This window comes from Ananas comosus, linkage group 2 (genome assembly GCF_001540865.1).
Source record: "Ananas comosus cultivar F153 linkage group 2, ASM154086v1, whole genome shotgun sequence".
Classification (NCBI taxonomy): Eukaryota; Viridiplantae; Streptophyta; class Magnoliopsida; order Poales; family Bromeliaceae; genus Ananas; species Ananas comosus.
In genome coordinates, this window is record NC_033622.1 from 12,685,276 (window position 1) to 12,705,568 (window position 20,293).

The 20,293-nt window shown below is 35.9% G+C and overlaps 2 protein-coding genes across 11 annotated transcripts; both read right to left on the minus strand.

The window, feature by feature from the left end:
- On the minus strand, positions 507–10,149 carry LOC109728976 (patatin-like protein 2). 7 transcript variants are annotated; one of them, XM_020259555.1, is made up of 8 exons: positions 8,534–8,879; positions 7,325–7,840; positions 6,687–6,812; positions 3,771–3,912; positions 3,454–3,638; positions 2,817–3,006; positions 1,771–2,235; positions 507–1,107 (listed from the first exon to the last, which is right to left on the minus strand). In XM_020259555.1, exons 3-8 carry the CDS (start codon positions 6,737–6,739, stop codon positions 886–888), a joined length of 1,257 nt encoding a protein of 418 aa, XP_020115144.1. In that variant the 5' UTR covers positions 6,740–6,812; positions 7,325–7,840; positions 8,534–8,879; the 3' UTR covers positions 507–885. The 7 variants fall into 7 exon arrangements, with proteins under 7 accessions (XP_020115144.1, XP_020115152.1, XP_020115160.1 ...); XM_020259563.1 differs by having other exon boundaries at positions 7,325–7,848; XM_020259571.1 differs by lacking the exons at positions 7,325–7,840; positions 8,534–8,879 and adding exons at positions 4,935–5,185; positions 6,245–6,306.
- LOC109729011 (peptidyl-prolyl cis-trans isomerase CYP40) lies at positions 9,748–14,020 on the minus strand. 4 transcript variants are annotated; one of them, XR_002221177.1, is made up of 10 exons: positions 13,625–14,020; positions 11,793–12,293; positions 11,534–11,621; positions 11,384–11,436; positions 10,929–11,033; positions 10,639–10,714; positions 10,508–10,545; positions 10,314–10,394; positions 10,105–10,203; positions 9,748–10,016 (listed from the first exon to the last, which is right to left on the minus strand). XR_002221177.1 is itself a non-coding variant. In XM_020259634.1 (10 exons), the coding sequence occupies exons 1-9, from the start codon at positions 13,832–13,834 to the stop codon at positions 10,189–10,191; spliced, it is 1,167 nt and encodes a 388-aa protein (XP_020115223.1). In that variant the 5' UTR covers positions 13,835–14,020; the 3' UTR covers positions 9,748–10,016; positions 10,180–10,188. The 4 variants fall into 4 exon arrangements, 2 of the variants coding, with proteins under 2 accessions (XP_020115223.1, XP_020115214.1); XR_002221179.1 differs by having other exon boundaries at positions 9,748–10,025; XM_020259634.1 differs by having other exon boundaries at positions 10,180–10,203.

Consider the following 20,293-nt stretch of genomic DNA (forward strand, 5'->3'; position numbering starts at 1 on the left):
ATTTTACAAAAAAACCAAACACATCCTTAGAGGCCAAACACTCTCGGAGCTGATTGTTTTGTTGTAAGTGAAGAGGTGGAACTCAAATTTTATTTTCAGTATTTATTTTAGTGTAAGTCAAAAATACACTGTAACTCAAGTTACATTAAACCTCCACTTCATCTATTCTCGACTTTCTCCTCTAAAGTACCAAACTCGACTTCCGCCGTACTCAACTTTCTCTAAAAAATTTATCAAATACTAAAATCTAAACTTTACTTTTATAATGAATTAGAATTACCTTAATTATAATAAATAAATTAGAATTATCTTTAAGTAATAATAAAAATTTTAATTATTTAATAAATTAAATTTTATAACAGTAAGTTTACCATTATATTTAGAAGATAACGATATCCACTTATATCAAAATAAATTCTAAAATTCAAAAAATTAATTTCACCGGCACCAAATTACATCAAAACAAACATAAAAAATAATTAAATTTAACTTTCAGACTAAAAAAGTTACGTCAAAATAAACAACAAAAAATTAATCACACTACAAAACAATTCAAACACCACTGCTAATTGAGTTACGTTGGATTTACGGATTCGTCGATCCAAACGCCCCCTTAGTGGAAAAGAATTCATTAATTGCATAACATTGAACCACACAGAGTGCGCGGGGAGGTCCCATCACCTTCTGTGATTTCCTTTATCGCATGTTCTTTCTTTATGCAACGACTGGTGAACGCACACACAAAAACAAACAAGCGCCACAAAGAAGTAACCACAATGCAATGAGAAAACACAAGGCATGTGGCAGATTTAGTATTTAATCAACATGATGCCACGGGCCCATAAATATATGCATTCATCGGATGCGATATATAAATTGCACTTCTCAATGCAGTCGGAGCCGCCGCTCGACGGAGAGACGCTTTGCAAAGTCGGCGAGCGCTTCTTCGTTGGTGCCCTTGCCATTCACCGCCTCGAACACGCCCGTCTCCAGGTTCACCCTCGACACCGGCTTCTTCAGAAGGTCCGTCCCAATCTGAACCAGCTTTTGCATGTTCTCCGATGAAGAGCCATCCACCGAGTTCGTACTCCCCGTCAAGTTAGCATCCTAACATATAGATCAATCATGAAAATAAGAGAAAAGTTATAATGCTATAAATAATGGAGAAATAATATTTATTATCTACTTTCTATCTTTTAAATGGGGCAAAAAAATAGCAAATACCATTTCTCTACTATCAAGACTATTCTAACTAAACTGAACTCTAAAAATAAATTAATTTTTTCTCTTCTAAAAAGAAATCTTTTCAAAAAATGAATTCGGAAAAATGCATGCATATTCTTTTAACTTTTATATTATTAAGTATACAGCAGGACACTTTATAATTTACACATATTACCCATTGACCACGGGAACTTTAGTTATTTTATTATATCGTATAATCGGTATGTCTTTTTGCATGAAGTAAAATGCATCAAATAGAAATAAACCACGAAAAGAAATTTAATATTTCTAGTTCAAATCAGTGCTTTAAAGACAAATTAAAGCAAATCAGATCTAGTCCTTAATTTTGTCCCGTAAAAGATATCTAGCCCTTAATTTTGTCCAGTAAACAATAAGCAGAAACAATTAAAGCAGCAGTTGATAGCTTAAACCGATCGAACCAACATTTAAACCGCTGGGTGAATCAATAAAACCGTAAAACAGTAAAAATATTTGAATAATAAGCATGATACATAATTAATCACATCAAAATGGTCTAATTATTACCTGTATACGGAGATAATTCTCCTCACAATGAAGAGCTTGGAAGAGAACAGATAAATAAATATCGACCATATCCGCAGATGCCTGATTAAAAATATCAACTATAGGTGTAGCATTTTTTTGCAACAACCATCCAAATATGCCCCACTTTGCTGCATCTGTCGCAGTAAATTTCTCCTCCGACTTGTTTGACCCGGTTCCAAGTGAGATCACAAGAAGCTTTTTGCAATCCATGGGTTTCATCTTGCTAAAATCATCATTGTTCATGAAGATTTGTTTATTAACTTGGCTTATAGCTGCTAGAGTCGGATTATTCGCGGCGACGCCGCCATCAATGAGGTTGAATTTTCGGATGTTTCCTTTGTCGTCCTTGGTCTCGAAGTAGTGGGCTGGGAGGAACGTCGGAGCTGCGGAGGTGGCGATGCAGATGTCGGAAAGGAGGGCGTCTTTCGATGGCTTGAGGGTCAACTGGTTAAAGTATGAATAAATATGAATTGTTAGATGTACGGGAAAAAAAAAAAAAAAAAACCAACACAAAACAAAACAAAAGACAAAGAAAAACGGTGTTTCTCCTGTAATAGCTCACAATAAAAGAAAAAGGTGGGTGATTGGTAAACAAAGATTTGAACTTGTGTTTGCGATACAGCCAAAATGAGCTTCTGAATCTTTAAAATGAACGATTAATTTGAAATTTCTATTTTGATAACACTTCCACAGAGGTTGTAGCGAGGCCAAAATTAGCCGAAATAGCAAGAACACGAGAGAAAATTATGTTCTTTATAAAAATGTGACAATGAGAATTTTTCAGAAAGCCCCATAAACCGCCCCATTCAAAACTAGTCTACTACTGATACCTAAGAAGGCCGGGGGATCAAAAAATAGAGAGTTTCTAAACATAAAAAGAGAAGATCTAGTTTGAAATTTCTTACTTTCATGAAAACTATTATTAAAATCCATTAAAGACTCTTTAAATAGTACCTCTCTAGAAGCTTAAACAAGCAAAAAAATAAGTCCTGAACTATACATGGAGGATTAACAAAAAGCGATACCTCAAAGCTGGAGAAAATGGTGGGCTGGAGATATGTGATATCGAAAGTGGGGATGACTAAGTTGGTTAGGACTTGATGTAATCTTGTATCACCAAGGTATTCTCGAATTATAGAGTGCAGATACTTGCCATTGTACTTTGGGCCTGTCAATAAACGAAGCAGGTTTGCCGTCGAGCCAAACAGCCCTTTCCTGCAGCATGTTAATTGCCTCTCTTATAAACTTCATATATACAAGAAAATGCTTAAGATTTCTCACTAAGAGTCTATAATAGTATTGATGTATTGATGAATCCTTGTGACGGCTTTAACGATTATAAGCTTCAATACCGTATATATATCAATACATCAACATCCAAAAAGGACAAATTTTGGGGTAACAAATGGTAGTGTTAGTCCAAGCATTAATAAATTCAAAGGAACACGCTGAAATTGCTTTAATTTTTCATGCCTTTACAAGAATTAGGCTAAATTATTGCTGGATACAACAAGGATTACATTACTCCTTATAGAAAAAAAGACCACAAAGACTACATTACCATGGTTCTAGTTAGACTACTTTTGTCACTAGAATGTAACATGGCGTTCCATACATACTAACTGACATATTGTTCATTCTCATCTGATATTTTATGCTTACCTTTGAGGAAATATTTTCGGACTGTTGTCTATATAGAATTTGGTAATATCCTTTGCTGCGAAGAGCGGACGATTATTCTTATTCTTATCAGGAGCTGTAAGCATTGCAGTCACCAGACCTCCAGTGCTTGTTCCTGCAACGACATCAAAGTAATCTGCAATCCTTGCTTTCTCTCCATCTAGCTCCTACAACCACCAACATGCACCATCACAATTCGGCCGTGGAAAATATATAAATATATAAAGCAAGAAGAAACAAAATAACAGAGAGAGATGAAAGTTTTTGAAAGGCGCTCTATGGGAAAGCTAGTAAATTACTTGAAGCTTCGATTCAAGGGAGGCGAGAATAACCCCTGGAATGATTCCTCTCACACCACCACCGTCAATGCTCAGGACCGTCACCAGATTCCCCTTACAAGGTGGAGGATTTGCAACTACTGTTTGTGTGCTAGCCATAATCCTATACAAATAAAGCTATAATCCCTTAGAAGAGTATATGTTGCAAGCTTTATAGTATGGGACTATAAATACCAAAAATCCAATACAATGCCTATATACTTGGATGAGAAATGATTCACTCTTTGACAAACAAATTAAAATGATTAAGATTGGATTACCTTTCAAATATTGGCTAGTTCCAATGGGCCCACATTTGTTCACTCTAAAAATTTTCTTACTAACAATTTTTTGAGTAACTTACAAGTTTTATTCATTTAAATAAGAGAACAAGAAAATATAACTAATGCTAAGTCGAACAAGCCATCATCTTAAATATTGAAATGAATAATATAGTTGAAGTTGACTAACAAAGGAAGTATAAATGAGCTGTCTTTGCTAAATATACAATATATGCTCCTTCCTCGTGCAATTTGTTAACTTGAGATTTTTTTTTTTTAACACACAGAAAAGAAAGAAAAAGAAAAAGAAAAAGAAAAAGTTTCTTGAGTTAATCTAGCAAAAGCCATGTTACTTAGATCTAAAGTTCCTTCAACATGGTGTTTCAGGTGGGCAACTACAAACCAATAGCAAGTCCATCCAATTTGATATTTACATATGCTTGATCCGAGCTAACTTAATTGTCAATTGAACAATAATTGTTCAACCTCAAAAGGCGGTCAAACACTGCACAGCATTCAAGACACATGCATCATAGTGTGTGGTTTCAGACATCATATACGTATAATTTATGCCGAAGACCACAGTATAAAATATTAATATATGCTTTGCATTGGTAATTGGAGTTTTAATTCTATTATTTATTTCCATTAGATCTAGTAAATTAGTCACACTCTAAATTTATCAAATGAACATGACGATTGGCAAATTACATGTCTCTCATTCAATCCTATGCATTATTATTTTTCTGTGACTTGAAATCACAGCGAAAGGTCAATTGAAGACAAGTAAGTTTTGAGGAGGGGGAATTTAAAAATGTAAAGATTAAAAAAAAAGATAGAGATTTTTGAGGATGAGCAAGTTTGCCTTGATCATAATCTGCGTTGTGTTGAAGTCCACAATCTACGTCAACTCAGTCAAATAATTAACCCACAGCGTCTAACTTGCGCGCATGAGAATATCTGATTTTTCTGGATAATTAGTCAATGCTTGAAGCAATGAATTTCTTGTACGTCTCCCTAGTTGTCATCACCAGTAAGGATCCTTCCACGTCCCCCTTTTTTTTTCCCAGCTGCTTGGTTGGCCATATGTATATCTCCAGTCATTGATTATAAAACCTGCATTTACAATGTCAATATATATATATATATATATATATATAGGCTAGGGCTACTACACTCTTATGAGTACAGCCCCCTTTGTACTCAAAAGTTTACGACCATTGGATGAAGAGATGTGCGGTTAGGATGATAGTGCTCCCCAGTTAGGTTAATAGTAGTCCCTTAGAGTTGAGTGGTGGTTGGTTGAATAGTATGATCTAACGGGTGGAAATGATCAAAGGAGTTGATCTAAAGGCCAAAAACTTATGAATACAAAGGAGACTAAACTCATAAGAGTATAATAGCCGGACTCTATATATATATATATATATATATATATATATATATATATTGCTTTTCAAGGTTCCATGTGCAATATAAAACTCAAGAAATCATCTGACATCTAGACGCCACCCTGAAAAGTAGAGGATTTGACTTGTATAAGAGTATGACTAGCACTAGTATGTGTGATTAGCAAAGAAAACGACGTTTTACCAATCTTGATACCTCTTAAACAAATTGTATTCACAAAGAAAAAAGTGTTAGCCCTTCCATTGGTGGATCTTTATCCAGTGCAAATTACACTAAAGCTGAAAAAAAGAAGAAAGCAACCCGGGCTTCTCAATAATATGCAACAATTAAACTGTAGCATGATTCATGGTGGAGTTTATGGAAGAAGAAAGAGTCAACCGAAAGTTTGGAGGAGAACTGAGGGTGAGTGCTATTCCCGGATAGGAGGAGGGGTGGAAGGGGGCATCGAGCCAATCGAATGTAATTTCACAGGAAGTACCAGGAAGCAAGAAATGGATTAATGACAGAATTTTCAAGTGGGAAGCTTGCTTCCGGGGGTTAAAGTACATAACAAGAGATTATAGAGGGATGCTTAAGGAATGGCAATTTGGGCAAACACTTTTTTTTCTCCTCTCCCTCCTAACCTTAGGGAAGACCTTAGGGTAGAAGCTGAGCTCTTGGAAAACATCACGTAGCAGAATCTGAGTTCTGACGCAAATGAAGGCTGTTTTTGGGTTGGCCTTTACTTGTTTGGATGATACAGGTATATATTATATAAAACCTTACCTTCCCAAAGATAGGCCTGGCCCATAATTTGTCTCCAAGTCATTGCATACAGGAACTAGAGCCTGCTTGCCATGCAAGAAAAATCATTATAAACTATTCCATTCAGCAGATTCTTCCTACAGATAGCCATTTCGTTAGCCCATTAGACCAAGCCTAGTATCGCAACTTCCATTTGCAAAGTAGAACAACAATCAAAAACTCTGATGGGATCATTCACGAAATTTGTGTGAGTAACAGATAGATTGAACAACATCTGTTATGTCAAAAAACAAATGGGTGTACGCAACTAGACAAAAAAAATAGAACTAAATATTCTATACACACAGTTCTATGCATTTCAAAATTTTATGAGTGATGGTTTATCCATGAATTCATAATATATTATGCACTGGAATCTTGTTTACCAACACAAAGGTGAAATTAACCAAATAAAAGGTTTCACCTGCCAAATTGTTGAAAGGGAAGGATGTCAATTCCATGGACTCGAACAGCCATGATGGTACATGCTTAAAGCATCTTCTCAACTAAGGCAAACATTTGGGTCTTCCTCATCTGAATCAAATTCAGCCTGTCATTATTAATTAATTTGTCTGATTAGATCATATAAATTAAATCAATCCCAAAGACATAATTGAACAGTATTCCAAGCAAAGACAATGAAAACAGTTGTCAGAGAGTCCGAGTAAAACTAAATACATTACAAGGAAATGAAAAAAAAGGCATGTGCCGGTGAATGAAGCATGGAAAGCGGCTAAAGGTACATGGAACAAGGATTCTACAGAAGAAGGAAAAACAAGAAAAAGCCAACGGTGGGTGAGTACGTTGGAAATTCAAGATTACATACAAGTATGCCCTTGAAGCACAGCATTGCCATCTTATGCCTTTCCTACATAGTCCACCAGTTTTCGTAGATTTCATTGGTGGCAAAACAGCATTTTTTTTATACAAGTACATATATATAGGATTATAACCGGGAGAAGTAATTATTTAGCAAAACCTATGGCCTATGAATTTCTCATTGGTAGTCGACAATTTTACTCTTGAGAAAATTTTGCCAAACAAGCCAAAAGAGCAACTCACATTTTCATCTCTATACCACTTTCCATGGCAATCGCGCTTCCAACCAGCAGTGGTAAGCTTGAGCTCTTTTTCCTGCCGCTTTTGGAGTTGTGCATTCCAGTCCACAAGCATCTTAGAATGAGCTTCAGTTCCCGCAAAAAGCTCTCTGTCAGAGCTATTAGACTTGTCAAGCCCAGTGTGTACAGATTGTTCCTCTACTGAATTACAAGAATTGTGCAGTTTTAAATCATTTGTGGAAATATATCTTCTTGTTCTGGAATTAGACCGGTCATTTCTGGCATTGAGATCATTGAATTTGCTTGATTGTGCTTCTAAAATAGACCCCCGTGTCTGTTCAATTAATGGTTTATCTTGGTTACCATTGCACTTCGCATGAGTAGTAGAGCTACCAATGCTTGCGAGGACATTAGAATCTGAAGACAACGCTATTCTCTTGTTTAACTCTGCCTGCGTCGCTAATTCCTTTTCCCTCAGTCTAGATTCTGCGGCAATGTGGCGAGACCCCTTCCTGTGCATCTGTCAAGCTACAGTAATCAGAAATACTATTGACTGATTGTTGTGGAATGACTTACAGCAATATGTTTAATTACAAAAAGAACACACAACTAAATGCACAAGAAAGCATTGCTTAGAGTTTCCTGTTTCTTTGTGATTTAGCTTATGAAAAGCATTTCTAAACAGACAATAGGACTGCACGGTAATCACTTATTGATTAATAAGGCTCCTAAATCACATTATTTTTTAGACCAAAATAAAATCAAAACAAATCAAAATCTCTTGATATCAAATCTCATCTTTTTTTATTGTATAGGATGTAGTATCCGAAAACTCAACATGGTAAAAATAATCATAATATTATATCTCAACCAAAATAAGTAAACTTGTGCTTGGAAGTGCAGCATATTGAAATGAATTACTTCTCTGATCTCATTATTATTGATTAGTTTCCAACATCATCTTTTTTGTTATGAAGCAACTCTATATAAACAAAGAGATTGCGAACATCAATGGACCATGATCAACCAGCATTCTATGGCATCAACCTGGAAGTACCATTAACCTAAAATTCACTTCATCGATCTCTCTTAGGTACGTCTCTCATCTGCGAATCGCTACTTAAAATGCTCGTCTAATGAAACAACCTGATAAAGTTCAAAAGAATTAAGCGATCGATCATCAAAATAGGGAGTAAGAAGAAGATGGACTTACAGAGAGCATGAGAGGGGAGTCGAGGATGGGGTTGTTAGGGCAAACGAGGCAAGCGTACTTGCCATTGGAGAGCTTCTTGAAAGATGAGGAAGAGGCGGTTGAAGAAGATGAAGCAGAAGATGCTGATGAGAGAATGAGATCGTCCACCCTCCGCTTCCGATTCTGCGCCTCCCTCGCCCAGCTATCACCTCCGAACGCGCTCATCTTCAACACTGCTCTTGCTCTTTGGATTGAACCTCGAGGCGCGCTCGGAGTGGAGAGAGAGAGAGAGAGAGACGTCGGTGGAGAAGGGAACGGGGAAGGAGGTGTGGGGTGATCCCTGCTCAATCCGCGAATCCATTAAAACGGTTGGATATTATAATTATCAACATAAACTCGGCGACGAAACATCGAGAATATCCGACTTCACAAAGGAGTCGGTGACGAAATATATCACGCCGCCGAATACTGTTGAAAGTGTAGCCTGATTCATGAAGAAGTCGCTGCCGAAGTAGCTGCGTTTGCCGACTATAGTATTTTTGGATTGGCTTTCTTTCAGCCTGATTGCTCTGCTAATTAGTCCCTTCACGGCCCTTTTATTTGTTTTTAGTTTTTCGTTTTCATTTATATCATTATTTTTCTCATTATGTGCAAGCAAGTCTTTGAACTTCCAAATGGTGCTTCTATTGAAGCACTGTAACCCACAAATATTTCCTATATATCCTTACAGCACAAGCACCACTATACTGCACAAAGTGTGTTGAGTTCAACCTCTTGCATAAAAATTAAGGGCGTGTTCGGTTCGTCCTTTTTTCACCCAACTAAAATGAGACTTAAAACTCAGAAACATATTTCAACCACATGATGAAACAGACCCAGCCAAAAGAAAAGTTGAAAATTAAACAGAAATTACTGTGGAAATTAAGTTATATGACCACAAATAAGAAATTTCTTCCTCGAAGAAGATAGATGACTAGTCCAACATAAACATGGGCAGCTAGGAAAAACTAACCTTGCGAAGAAAATCAAGAGTGCGTAATACGAAATGTAGCCACAGATGTGGTGTGATTAGATAATGCCAACAAAACCCAGCAACGTATCAGCAATGTGTCCAAGGGCTTAGTTAATGCAGAAAACATGAAATATCAGAAAAAGAAAGAAAGAACACAGAAGCAATTAATCATGAAGCAGAAAAACAGCAAAGAGAGGAAATGAATCACCATGAGATCATAAAATAAAAAATAAAAAAAGAAAAGGAGCAAAGGATATTCAAGTTATTAAGAAGCGACCGTCTATTTGTTTAAAGTAAGAAAGATCACTCAGTGATCCTAATTTAATGTTTTGTACAGTACTTTCACGATGAAACAGCCAATTACCGCAAAATCCTAGTGTGCAACTAACTACTACTGAAGGAGAAAAAGATGATGTCGAGCATTTCTATCACATAGGTCCGCACCAATGGGTTTTGGAATTCTCTTCCTGAGTCTCACACTCCATTATCAACCTGCAAATGCTAAGAATGAAATAGAGTCATATGACCTGACAATTTAGCAAAAGATAGAGAAAGAGGCTATCATGGTAAGTACATGAACCTTCCATTCTACTTGAGGAACTGCTAGGTTTGTCAATGCAAACATCCAGGAGATTCATTTAAAAAATCGACTGACCTATAAAGCTCAGCAGTTGTCATCCTGCAAATCGAAGGGACAACAACATAAAGGCCATTAGGAGTAAAAAAACAGCGGTAGAGAAACAACGATTAGATATGTAATAAGTTCTTTAAATCATGTAAAAGCATTACATCATTGTTCGCATCTGATTTTGCTGAGGCTTGGAACATTCTCGAATAAGCCTTTCGCTCTCGATCTCGTCTATCAGCAATCTGTAATACAGTTTGAGCAATATCTTAAGACGCAAGTAGTAGGAAGTTCCTGAATAATCCGTATAGTTAAATTTTGCCTAAATTTTGCCTTTTATTGAAATTCACTGATTAACCTTTTTCTTTGCAGCAGCAAGCTCTTTCTTTATGCCACCTAAGGAAAAAGGGAAAATGTTAACAAGTTGACAGCAGCTCAATTGGACAGAATACTGCAGTGATATCAATGAAACAGAGAGTAGAAATAAACCATCATTCGGCTCTAACTCCAATGCATTCTTAAAGCTCTCGACTGCGGCATCAACATCATTTAGTGCCATGAATGCCTGATTAGATCAAAAGAAGATGATTAAGAAAAATATGGATTGCACAATAACCANAATCATGATGAAACAACTAACAGGAAATAAATTTACTGTAGCTCAAACAATTGTAAAGTTTTGAACTCAGACAAAAATACCGACTCAGATTGTCAATGTACTTCTAATTTTTCCAATATTAAAAAATAGTAAAAAAAAACATGGGAAAACAGACACTAACCTGACCTTGGCGGAAAAAAGCTTTGGCATTACCCTCCCTTTCCCGCAATGCAAAGTCAGCATCTAATAAGGCACCATTCAGATCTCCTAATTTCAACTTGCAAGCCTGTAGCATAAAAGATTTATATAACTACGAAAGATTGACAAGCAGAAGTACATATAATCTATCATAAAACCCCATTGACAGATTGTAGTCTGATTAGTATACAATTACTTTCCACAGATATAGTGAGGAAACAAATATTTGACTCAAATAGTTGAATGATGCATTTGAACAGTATGACCACGGCACTCAACTTCGTTAAAAGCTTCATGGACGGATATAGGCATCTACCTAGCTTATCAGAAGAGCTTAAGTAAACTTGCAGATGGACGCATCAAAAAGAAGCTTAAGCATTGACCCTAGCATTGCTACTTTATACTCTCCAACGAATTATTGTCGAGAGGAAATCTTACAGAACTATTTGTGAGTATGATTGACTTGGTCTTGCGCAACAATGAGCTCTTCTCTGCACTACCACAAGACATTAGAGAAAATAAATTTCTTTATTTGGTATACATAAATATAATGACCAAAGCAAAAGATTGAAGGAAATGAAATATTGCCTTCATCAATCTCTTCTTTTTCCCAGCAAACATCCAAGTAACGCAAGGCTTTCCTGTACTTCCTCAAAGCCATTTTATAATCCTGTTTCTGCATGGAATCAAGATATGAATTTAAAACGAGTAACGTAATCAACAAAATTGCATTATCTATGGAAGAAATTTAGAGCTAGTGGTCAGATCACTCTTAAATTTTTCTGAAAAAAAAGGGAAATGAAACAGTAAAGTAGTAGATGAATAAACGGAAAACAACAAGATCAACCTTGAAATTATCATTTCCGAAAGCTTTTGCAGACTCCACAGCACTGATCCACCAAGAGAGCTCATTGGGCTTATCATCAAGGTCAGTCGGCCAATCAGGAAACATGTCACCATCTTTGAAGAAATTCGAAACTCCATCATCTGCCCCCTCTGGCAGCTCTCCACAATCAGCAATTATAACATCAACAGTGGGACGATCACCATCCCCAACAGAAGCATGTTCGATCGAGCGGACCACTCCCATTCCCTTGAGAACCTTCCCAAAAACAACATGCTTTCCATCTAAATGAGAGGTTCTAGTGGTAGTAATAAAGAACTGAGATCCATTAGTGTTAGGGCCTGCATTGGCCATCGATAGCATCCCTTTCCTTTCATGTTTCAGCACAAAATTCTCATCCTCAAAATTTAGTCCGTATATAGATTCTCCTCCTGTTCCATCACCCGCAGATATGTCTCCGCCTTGTACCATAAAGCCTTTGATAACACGATGAAAACGTGTGCCCTGAAACGGTCAAATGTATTATCACAAATCAAAGGCATGAGCTTTGGTATACAATCAAACTGCCAAAAGAACAAAAAAACTGAATGAATAATCAGAGATCAGAGATTTAGAGTCCAAGTAACCAAAAAAAAAAAAAAGGATCCAAGCCATATCGAAATAAAATGCACATCACCATTCCATGGGTAAAAGATGTGATGCCCTGTAATCAACTAAAAGCGCTGCTATACTTTGAAAACTCAAGGCTGTGGCAAATTCTAATTAACACAAACTAATGTACTTCTTTACCGTATTTTAGAGCAATAGCAATGCAGACACAACACAATATCTTCATCTTAATTATTTGTTCTCCAGAGAAATATAAGCCAAACAACACGAAAATCTCAAACAAAAGTATAACAATCAACCATCTCCATACTGTTTCTATGAGGCGCATCAAACCATGCCACGTTAAAATCAAGGTATCACTCAAGCTCATCTGCTACATCTGCGAAAGGTCCTGTTTGATCAACTTGTAACAAGATTCCTCAAAGTGGTCTCTTTGTCCTCACCCACCATTTCAACTCTCTTTCTCCAACCCAGAAGTTGCTTGATTGGGTCCCCTAAATCATGACATCTTAATAGAAAAATGTAGTATCAAAAGTCCAAAAGGTCATTAGTGGCAGACATCAAGAAGAGCATACTGCTGTTCAGATGATTATTTCGTCGATTTTCTTGCTGTACACTTCCTCCAAAAATCTGTCAATTCTTTCTCTCCAAAAACTATAAAAAAAAAAAATGCCAATTCTACCATAGACACCAAACAGTTGATCAAAGAAGTATAAAGTTTTCATCTTTCCGTTTTTATAACTTCACCGCCATGAAAGGTATCACATTTGCAATGAAGCAAAACTCTATCTTTCACCACCATGAAAGGTATCACCTTTGCAGTGAAGCAAAACTCTATCTTTCTACCCATATGGCAATTCACCTAATCCGTTCTATATTTCCCAATTTTGTTTCAACATGCAATGTACGTACACCATGCAAAAGGGTCGACAGGATCACCAAAGTTCTTATTCTTGATGAAATTTCTCTTAAAGAAGAAGAAAAAATAAAAAGGAAAAGGAAGCATAAAAAAAAGAAAGAGAACCAAAGAAAACGCAATTTTTGAGCATTCTTAAATTCCCCCACCGACAACTCTAGCGCGAACGAACACCACCAAAATCAAATCGAACAGACCAAAAAGACACCGATGCCCCTCACAAACCCCCCCCCCAAGATCCGCCCTTTCCGACCCCACGGCATGGCAAAAGGGAGAAACGCGTTGGGGTGCGAGAACTCGTTGGAGTTACCTTGTAGTGAAGAGGGACCCCGGTGTTTGGTCCAACGCCCTTCTCCCCGATGCACAGCGCCCTGAAGTTCTCCGCGGTCCTCGGAACCACCGACGCGTACAGCTCCACCACGATCCTCCCCTCCATCTCCCCCCCTATGCTCACATCCATGTAGCATCTCGGCTCCGCCGCCGCCGCCGCCGCCGCCTCCTCCGCCTCACCACTGTCCATTGTCCCCTCTCTCTCCCCCTCCCCCCCTCTCGCTCTCTCTGGAAATGAAACCCTAATTGGAAGCTTTTGTCGCCCGAAGTCCAATGGCGGCTTTTGTCCTCTCAGGAGAAGCGGCTACTTATTGAATTCAAATAATAAGTGACTCGACCACGCACACTCGGACGCTATTAATGGGGGGAGGCAAAAAGAAAGGCTACGGGTAAGTACAATGAGGTGTCTTAATATCCTAATATCTATTTATATTGTATATCTATATATAGTGAATTACTTTTGGCTTGTTGATGTAAATAAGTTTGTGGTGGGGTTGTGGACCCAAAGTTGCGAAATAGGGATCTCTCTCTCTCTAGTTGCTCCAGAGACATCGATAATATAATTTCGTTTTCATAATTTATAATAATAATTTTAGTGGGTGTTTTGTATGGGGGTGATAAGTTTATGTTATCAGTTCTTCTTGGGAAGATGTTAATGGGTTTGGTAGGTCATTGAATGGGCGGTGGAGAGTTTTGATTTCTGGGCATTTATTANGGGAGTTGGTGCGCACGTCATGATGTTCCTGCTTTGGCTGAACAAAACGGTTTTCCTTTTTCGGAAATGGCGCGCGAATGATCTCAAAAAGCCCGCGAAACCAATGTTTCGTTCGCGCGCAACTGCAGTTTGTGTGTGTGTGTGTGTGTGTGTGTGTGTGTGTGGATAAGGAGTGGTGTTACTATGTTAGGCCTACAACGGAACTAGGATTAGAATTTTACAAATTAACTGACCGTTCCTAACGCAAGTGATAAAGGACTTGATGGTTGATACCTGAGGTCCCGAGTTCGAATCCTAGTTGATTCACATTTTCAGCTAAGTTTATTTCTAAATAAAATAAAATAAAGCGGAAAACATACTATCTATCTCTCAAAAAAAAAAAATTTACAAATTAATGTTAGAGATAGTAATTCATACTTAATCTAAAATTTAATATGAGATAGATAGTATGTTTTCCGCTTTATTTTATTTTATTTATAAATAAATTTAGCTAGAAATATAAATCAAATAGGATTCGAACTTGGGACCTCGCGTACCAACCAACAAACCCTTTGCCACTTGCTGTAGGGACGGTCGGTGTGGAGGATCATAAACTTGAATTTTAGGTTAGGAGGGCTAGATTGTAAGAGACCAAACCTTGTATCCTAAAAAATATAAAATAGCTGAGAGATTTAAATTAAACTTTTAATCTTTTATTTTAGAAGCTTATTTCGGTGTTTAGGATTAATATATTCTAATTGCTAAACAACTATCAGATCAGAGTAAGTTGAAATGTCCAAAACGGCACCAAATTAGCTGATCTTGATGAGAATTATTATTGTTGAAGAGCTGAGTTTAGATCAAGTGTTCGTCTAAGTAACGGTATTTGTATATGGTACTACTCATAAATCGTACAAGAGAAGATCTAGAAAGAGCGAGAGGGATTTGTTGATACGGCTAGCTTGATCCTACTTTCAACATGAAAAGGGATTACTGACCGTTTCTAGAGCAAGTGACAAAGAACTTGGTGGTTGATACCCGAGATTTGAAATTCGAATCCTAGTTGATTCATATTTTTAGCTAAGTTTATGTTTAAATAAAATAAACGAAGCGGGTAGCGTGCTACCTATCTCTCAAAAAAAAAAAAAAACACGAAAAGGGATTTTTGTATTTCATCCACCCAATTGTCTTGATAATTAATTCATTAATTCTTAATACTATTTCCCAGCTGACATCATGTCGAGAATTGTCTAACAAATTATTTATCAATGACCGTAGAATATGAACCTTCTACTTATGACAATCACAAATTAAATTATAATCAAATTGCTTTGAATCTACTACCAATCTCCATAGTTGAAGATTACACGATTTAAACAGTTATTAATTCGACGTAAACAAATATAAACAAAGAATTTTTTTCTTTGTATAAGGATCCTAAGCTTTTTATTTTGGGTAGTCGATAATTACAAATAAAAACTAATTACTATACCAGGCTGCACCCAGTATAGTTCTTGATGATTCGACTATATATATCTCTTTCTTTTTTTTTTGAGAGAAAAATGATTCATCTATTGTTCTTCCCGAACGTAATATGAAAATTTCACTAGAGATTATTAGCAAATATACAACGTGCTCCTTAGCCTTACATTCTATGTCTTACTTTTAATTTCACTATCTTCAAAATAAAGAAAAACACACTAATTTATTAGCGTCTGAACTCATTTGATCGTAAAAATAGACAAACGAAATTAGCTAGACTGAGAGACTAAAAATACGATAATATATGAATAGACAGATACAGATAATAAATAAATTTATGTTTTTTTCTTAATTTGCGTGGAACTCTACTGAAGGTTCGCATTTGATCCGGAATAGTCAAGGCACAGTAGTGCTTGTCAAGTTCATACCTGTTCCGATAACAAGAACAAGAACAGTGGTGGCAATATCTAAAAAGGCAATAAGCACCCTTGCAATTGCTCCTCCCACTCTTAGCACCTATTATGAGGTCAACTAAATAAAGAAATTGTTGCCTCAACCGAGTCCACCACACACACTGCCGTGCACGCAAATGCATTATCTCTATACATACTCTATATATTCCTACCCTTTGAATCAAAACCACAAACGATAATTCAAGCTTTTCCTATTTTAAGTATCGGTATACGATAAAAAGTATTTTGGAGATTGAAAAGAGATGCATACATAATAGAGGGTAAATGCCTCTTCGGTCCATAACTGATGCCGTGGACCCGGTCCACCAGGCCACTTGCTGTGCCTACCACTCCTGGAGTGGACGACATCGTATCAGTTGTAAACCCTATAGCATGATAACTCTTTCATTTTCTCTTTTTTTTGTTTTAATGCGCCTATGCTGTTATTTAGAGAAGATCACAATGCGAAAAACATTGATTAGGATTTTAGAATTACCTCTCTTCAAATTTATCTGTTGATGGTCAAATCTCTCATGTATGATTATGTAGCATGATAGCAAATTAGTAGTAGTTCATTCCAAGACCAATCCCAAAAATCCTCTAATTTTCTACATTTGAGAAGTGCTAGTTATACAAAGAATATTAGATATTTTTTAAGTTAGGCCAAACAGACGCCCAGCTCGTTGAATTTCTGATTAACACTTGCAGTACGTATCTTGTTCCACGACATCAATAATTTATAATTATAGTTGTTTAGCCGAGTCATGGCTTGAACATGTTCACAATTTTAGCTCTGTTTCTACGGAAAAGACAATTTCTAATAGTAGTTCACTGTATATTCCTAATACAATTCGCCTAGAGAGTACAGGAAAATAAGTTGATTTGGAGTTTTTGGGTACCAAATATACAGAACAAAGAATGAAAGGTGAGACACATACGGTGAATGCATGTCTAGTCTATCTAAATCCCGAGAGTGATCCAGAAGCAATGCTGTTCAGGCACGGCAGGTTGCATTTTGCGATATTTCTATATGGCGATTTCTAGGCAAATTCACCTGTGGTTGCTTGTTTTTTTTTTTTTTTTTTTNGAGAGATATGTAACACGCTATCTGTTTCGTTTATTTTATTTAGAAATAAATTTAGCTGAAAATGTGAATCAACTAGAATTCAAACTTAGGTCTCGGGTACCAATCACCAAACCCTTTGCCACTTGCTCTAGGACGGTCGGTTCACCTGTGGTTGCTAACTTAAAAAATTAGCATTTAAGTTCTCTTAAATTGATAACCGGTATCTAATAGAAGAATGAGCAGCGAAAAAAAAAAAAAATCACATTTGACATGATGATGTGTTCAATCACATAGATTTGATTAAATTTGCATATGTGATTCGTATTTTTACTCACAGAAATTTAGTACCGGCAAGGACTTGTTGGCATTGATATAAGATGTGTATGTTTAACAAAGTTTTGAATAGTATTATTAGGAAAAATACAGCACATATGTTGAACATCTTTTTTTTTACGGTTTCAAAGTGGATTAATTTAATTAATGCTTTTGATGCTGAGATTTAGAAATTCTATTCCTATATTTTTTTTCTATAGTAGAAGCTTTAATTTTGCTGCATACACTATGGTGGAAGCAGAAATATAATTAGAGTTAATAAAATACTAAAAAGGCATGATATGTTTTCACAGAAGAAAGCTACAATATTCAAAACGAAAAAAAGGGAGAAATAAAAATAAGGGATAATTGCCTGTATATCCCTCAAAAGTTCGAAAATATCTTATTTTCTCTTTTTTTTGTCTTTTCAATATACTCCTCATGTGTTATTCTGTTATTCAAAAATAACTCTATAGTTACCACATATTAAGTTAACTTAGGTTAAACGTAAGTTAAATATTTATCAGAGTTAAAGAAATAAATTACCTAATTTGCTCTTAACTTAAAGATAAATAAGAAATGTTAGTAATGGTAGAAGGTATATTTAAAAAGATAAAAAATTAAAATATTTCTTATGTCTCTAACTTAAGGGTAAATAAGAAAAAACGGTAATAATAGAAGGGTATATTTAAAATGGCAAAATAGTAATTTTACAGAAATAACAACTATTGCTAACAGTTCATTAACAAAATTTAACTCTAAAAATATATTTAAAATAAATTAAAATATTAAAAATATATATCTAATATTAATTTTTAAAAAATAAATTAAAAAGTTATAAATTTTTTAGAAATATATAAGCGATTGTACCTTGAAAACAAACCATGTTCTAGAATCTTACAATCTGCACTAGTCCACGGATATCCGTCAAAGATATGGATACCGTATCCCTTGTCTCATCTACACTAGTGCACGAAACCTTTTTGCCTAATGAAAACGTTGCATGGTATTGTTGGACGCAGCTCATCCACTCTTGTTCAGTGAACCACTTTAATTTCTGGAACATTAATTTCTGAAACAATGGGCACAAAATTTTTAAGCATAAAATAATTAGTGAAGTAATCGAATAGTTTGATTTTGTTTCTAACATTCTTCTATGAGGATAGTTGTTCATTGAGGTGTGTGTGTGTGACAAATTTTCTTCTTTTCTTATTTTTGTCTTGTCCATTCGAGACTGGGCGTGCCATAAATTATTGCGAGCCAAATTTTCTAACCCTTAATCCGATCAAAAATCTTTCTCGGAGAGCGTGTAGGGATGAAAAACGGTTTCGGATAGTGACCCTCGAAGTTTGCGCCATTCGATTGATCAAGCGATTCGGCTGACGAGAGATCGGATCAGCCGGGTTCGAAAACTCTACAGTAAATTCGGTTTGGTTGGATGTGCCGAATATACGGACCAAATAAGAACTAAGGTCGGCTAAAGAGCCGAATGACTAGAGAATATAGGAATTAGTCGGCTTGATTTATATTAACCGGTGAAAAATATAGGATCTGAGTGTGCCGGATGGCATGCAGACTTGGTTGATCTACTTAATGAACTAATCTTAGGAAGAACAGTAAATGCGGGAAAGTAAAAATTACAACTAGGCTTCTCCTAGAAAATGGGAGGAAATAAGGGCGATCTTTTGTTCACAGAGAAAAAGACCTCTTTTTAGGGCGTTATTTTTCTATTTATAGATTGCCCTATTGATCAGTTATTGTCTTTACATGATCGGCCATTACTTCCTAATTTTCTGGACCACTTCTAGCCTATTGGAACCGCTTGCAACTGCTTGTGATTACTGTAACTTTTTTTAAATCATGCGGTTTTAGATCCTTCTGATGCTCCCGGTGCACTGCGAAATTGAATGGAGTACCGGTGTACCATATATTCGTGCCTTATTGGCTCAACAGATATAATTACGATATATATGATCCAAATAATCACTTAATTATTTGGTTTAGTGATTGCTATTTCCTTCTTGCAGTTGGAGATTCAATTCTTGTTTATGCTCACAAATAGAAAATTGTGCCGTCCACTTTTTCGAGATAGTAGTAGTACTTGTAATCGTTTAGAAATTCAAAATAAGAGTCTAGAGTGGGAAATTAAAAAGGAAAATATAAAATATATTTTATTTTATTGAGATTAAAAAAAAAGAAAGCAAATAAGCTGGCAAGTGTTTTTATTTAATTAACATACAAAAAATAGTGAGCGAGAGCATGACCACCGGTCATTTTTTAAAGTACGAATAGTTACAGATTAAACAATATATATATTTTTCTATCCTCATGTTGTAAAACTATTTGATGATTAGATAATAAATTTTATTAAATATATTATATTTTACAAATAGAGTTTTAGATAGTATAGAACTATGGATTATATTTATTGATTGTATTTTAATTTTTTAAAAATTAATCATCTAATATTTTGGACATAAAAAAACATGTATGGGAACACAGGGTGCAGAAAAAGGTTTCGCTGGGACCTTGGCTTTTCCCTCCACCTCTCTTCACAATGACATTTGATTGGTCCACGTGTGAGCAAGACAATCCCTCTAAATATTATTTTTTTACTACTCGGAACAATTATTATCCAGGGGC

What these genes read in the sequence shown, in the direction of transcription:
- LOC109729011 (XM_020259634.1), bottom strand. Translation starts at nt 13,834, where the DNA reads ATGGACAGTGGTGAGGCGGAGGAGGCGGCGGCGGCGGCGGCGGCGGAG. An exon ending in GGGTCCCTCTTCACTACAAG is followed by an intron (nt 12,294 to 13,624) that starts GTAACTCCAACG and finishes TGACCGTTTCAG; the next exon opens with GGCACACGTTTTCATCGTGT. An exon ending in CTTTTTTCCGCCAAGGTCAG is followed by an intron (nt 10,715 to 10,928) that starts GTTAGTGTCTGT and finishes TGATCTAATCAG; the next exon opens with GCATTCATGGCACTAAATGA.
- LOC109728976 (XM_020259555.1), bottom strand. Translation starts at nt 6,739, where the DNA reads ATGGCTGTTCGAGTCCATGGAATTGACATCCTTCCCTTTCAACAATTT. An exon ending in CCCTTGAATCGAAGCTTCAA is followed by an intron (nt 3,639 to 3,770) that starts GTAATTTACTAG and finishes TGGTGGTTGTAG; the next exon opens with GAGCTAGATGGAGAGAAAGC. An exon ending in CCATTTTCTCCAGCTTTGAG is followed by an intron (nt 2,236 to 2,816) that starts GTATCGCTTTTT and finishes TACTTTAACCAG; the next exon opens with TTGACCCTCAAGCCATCGAA.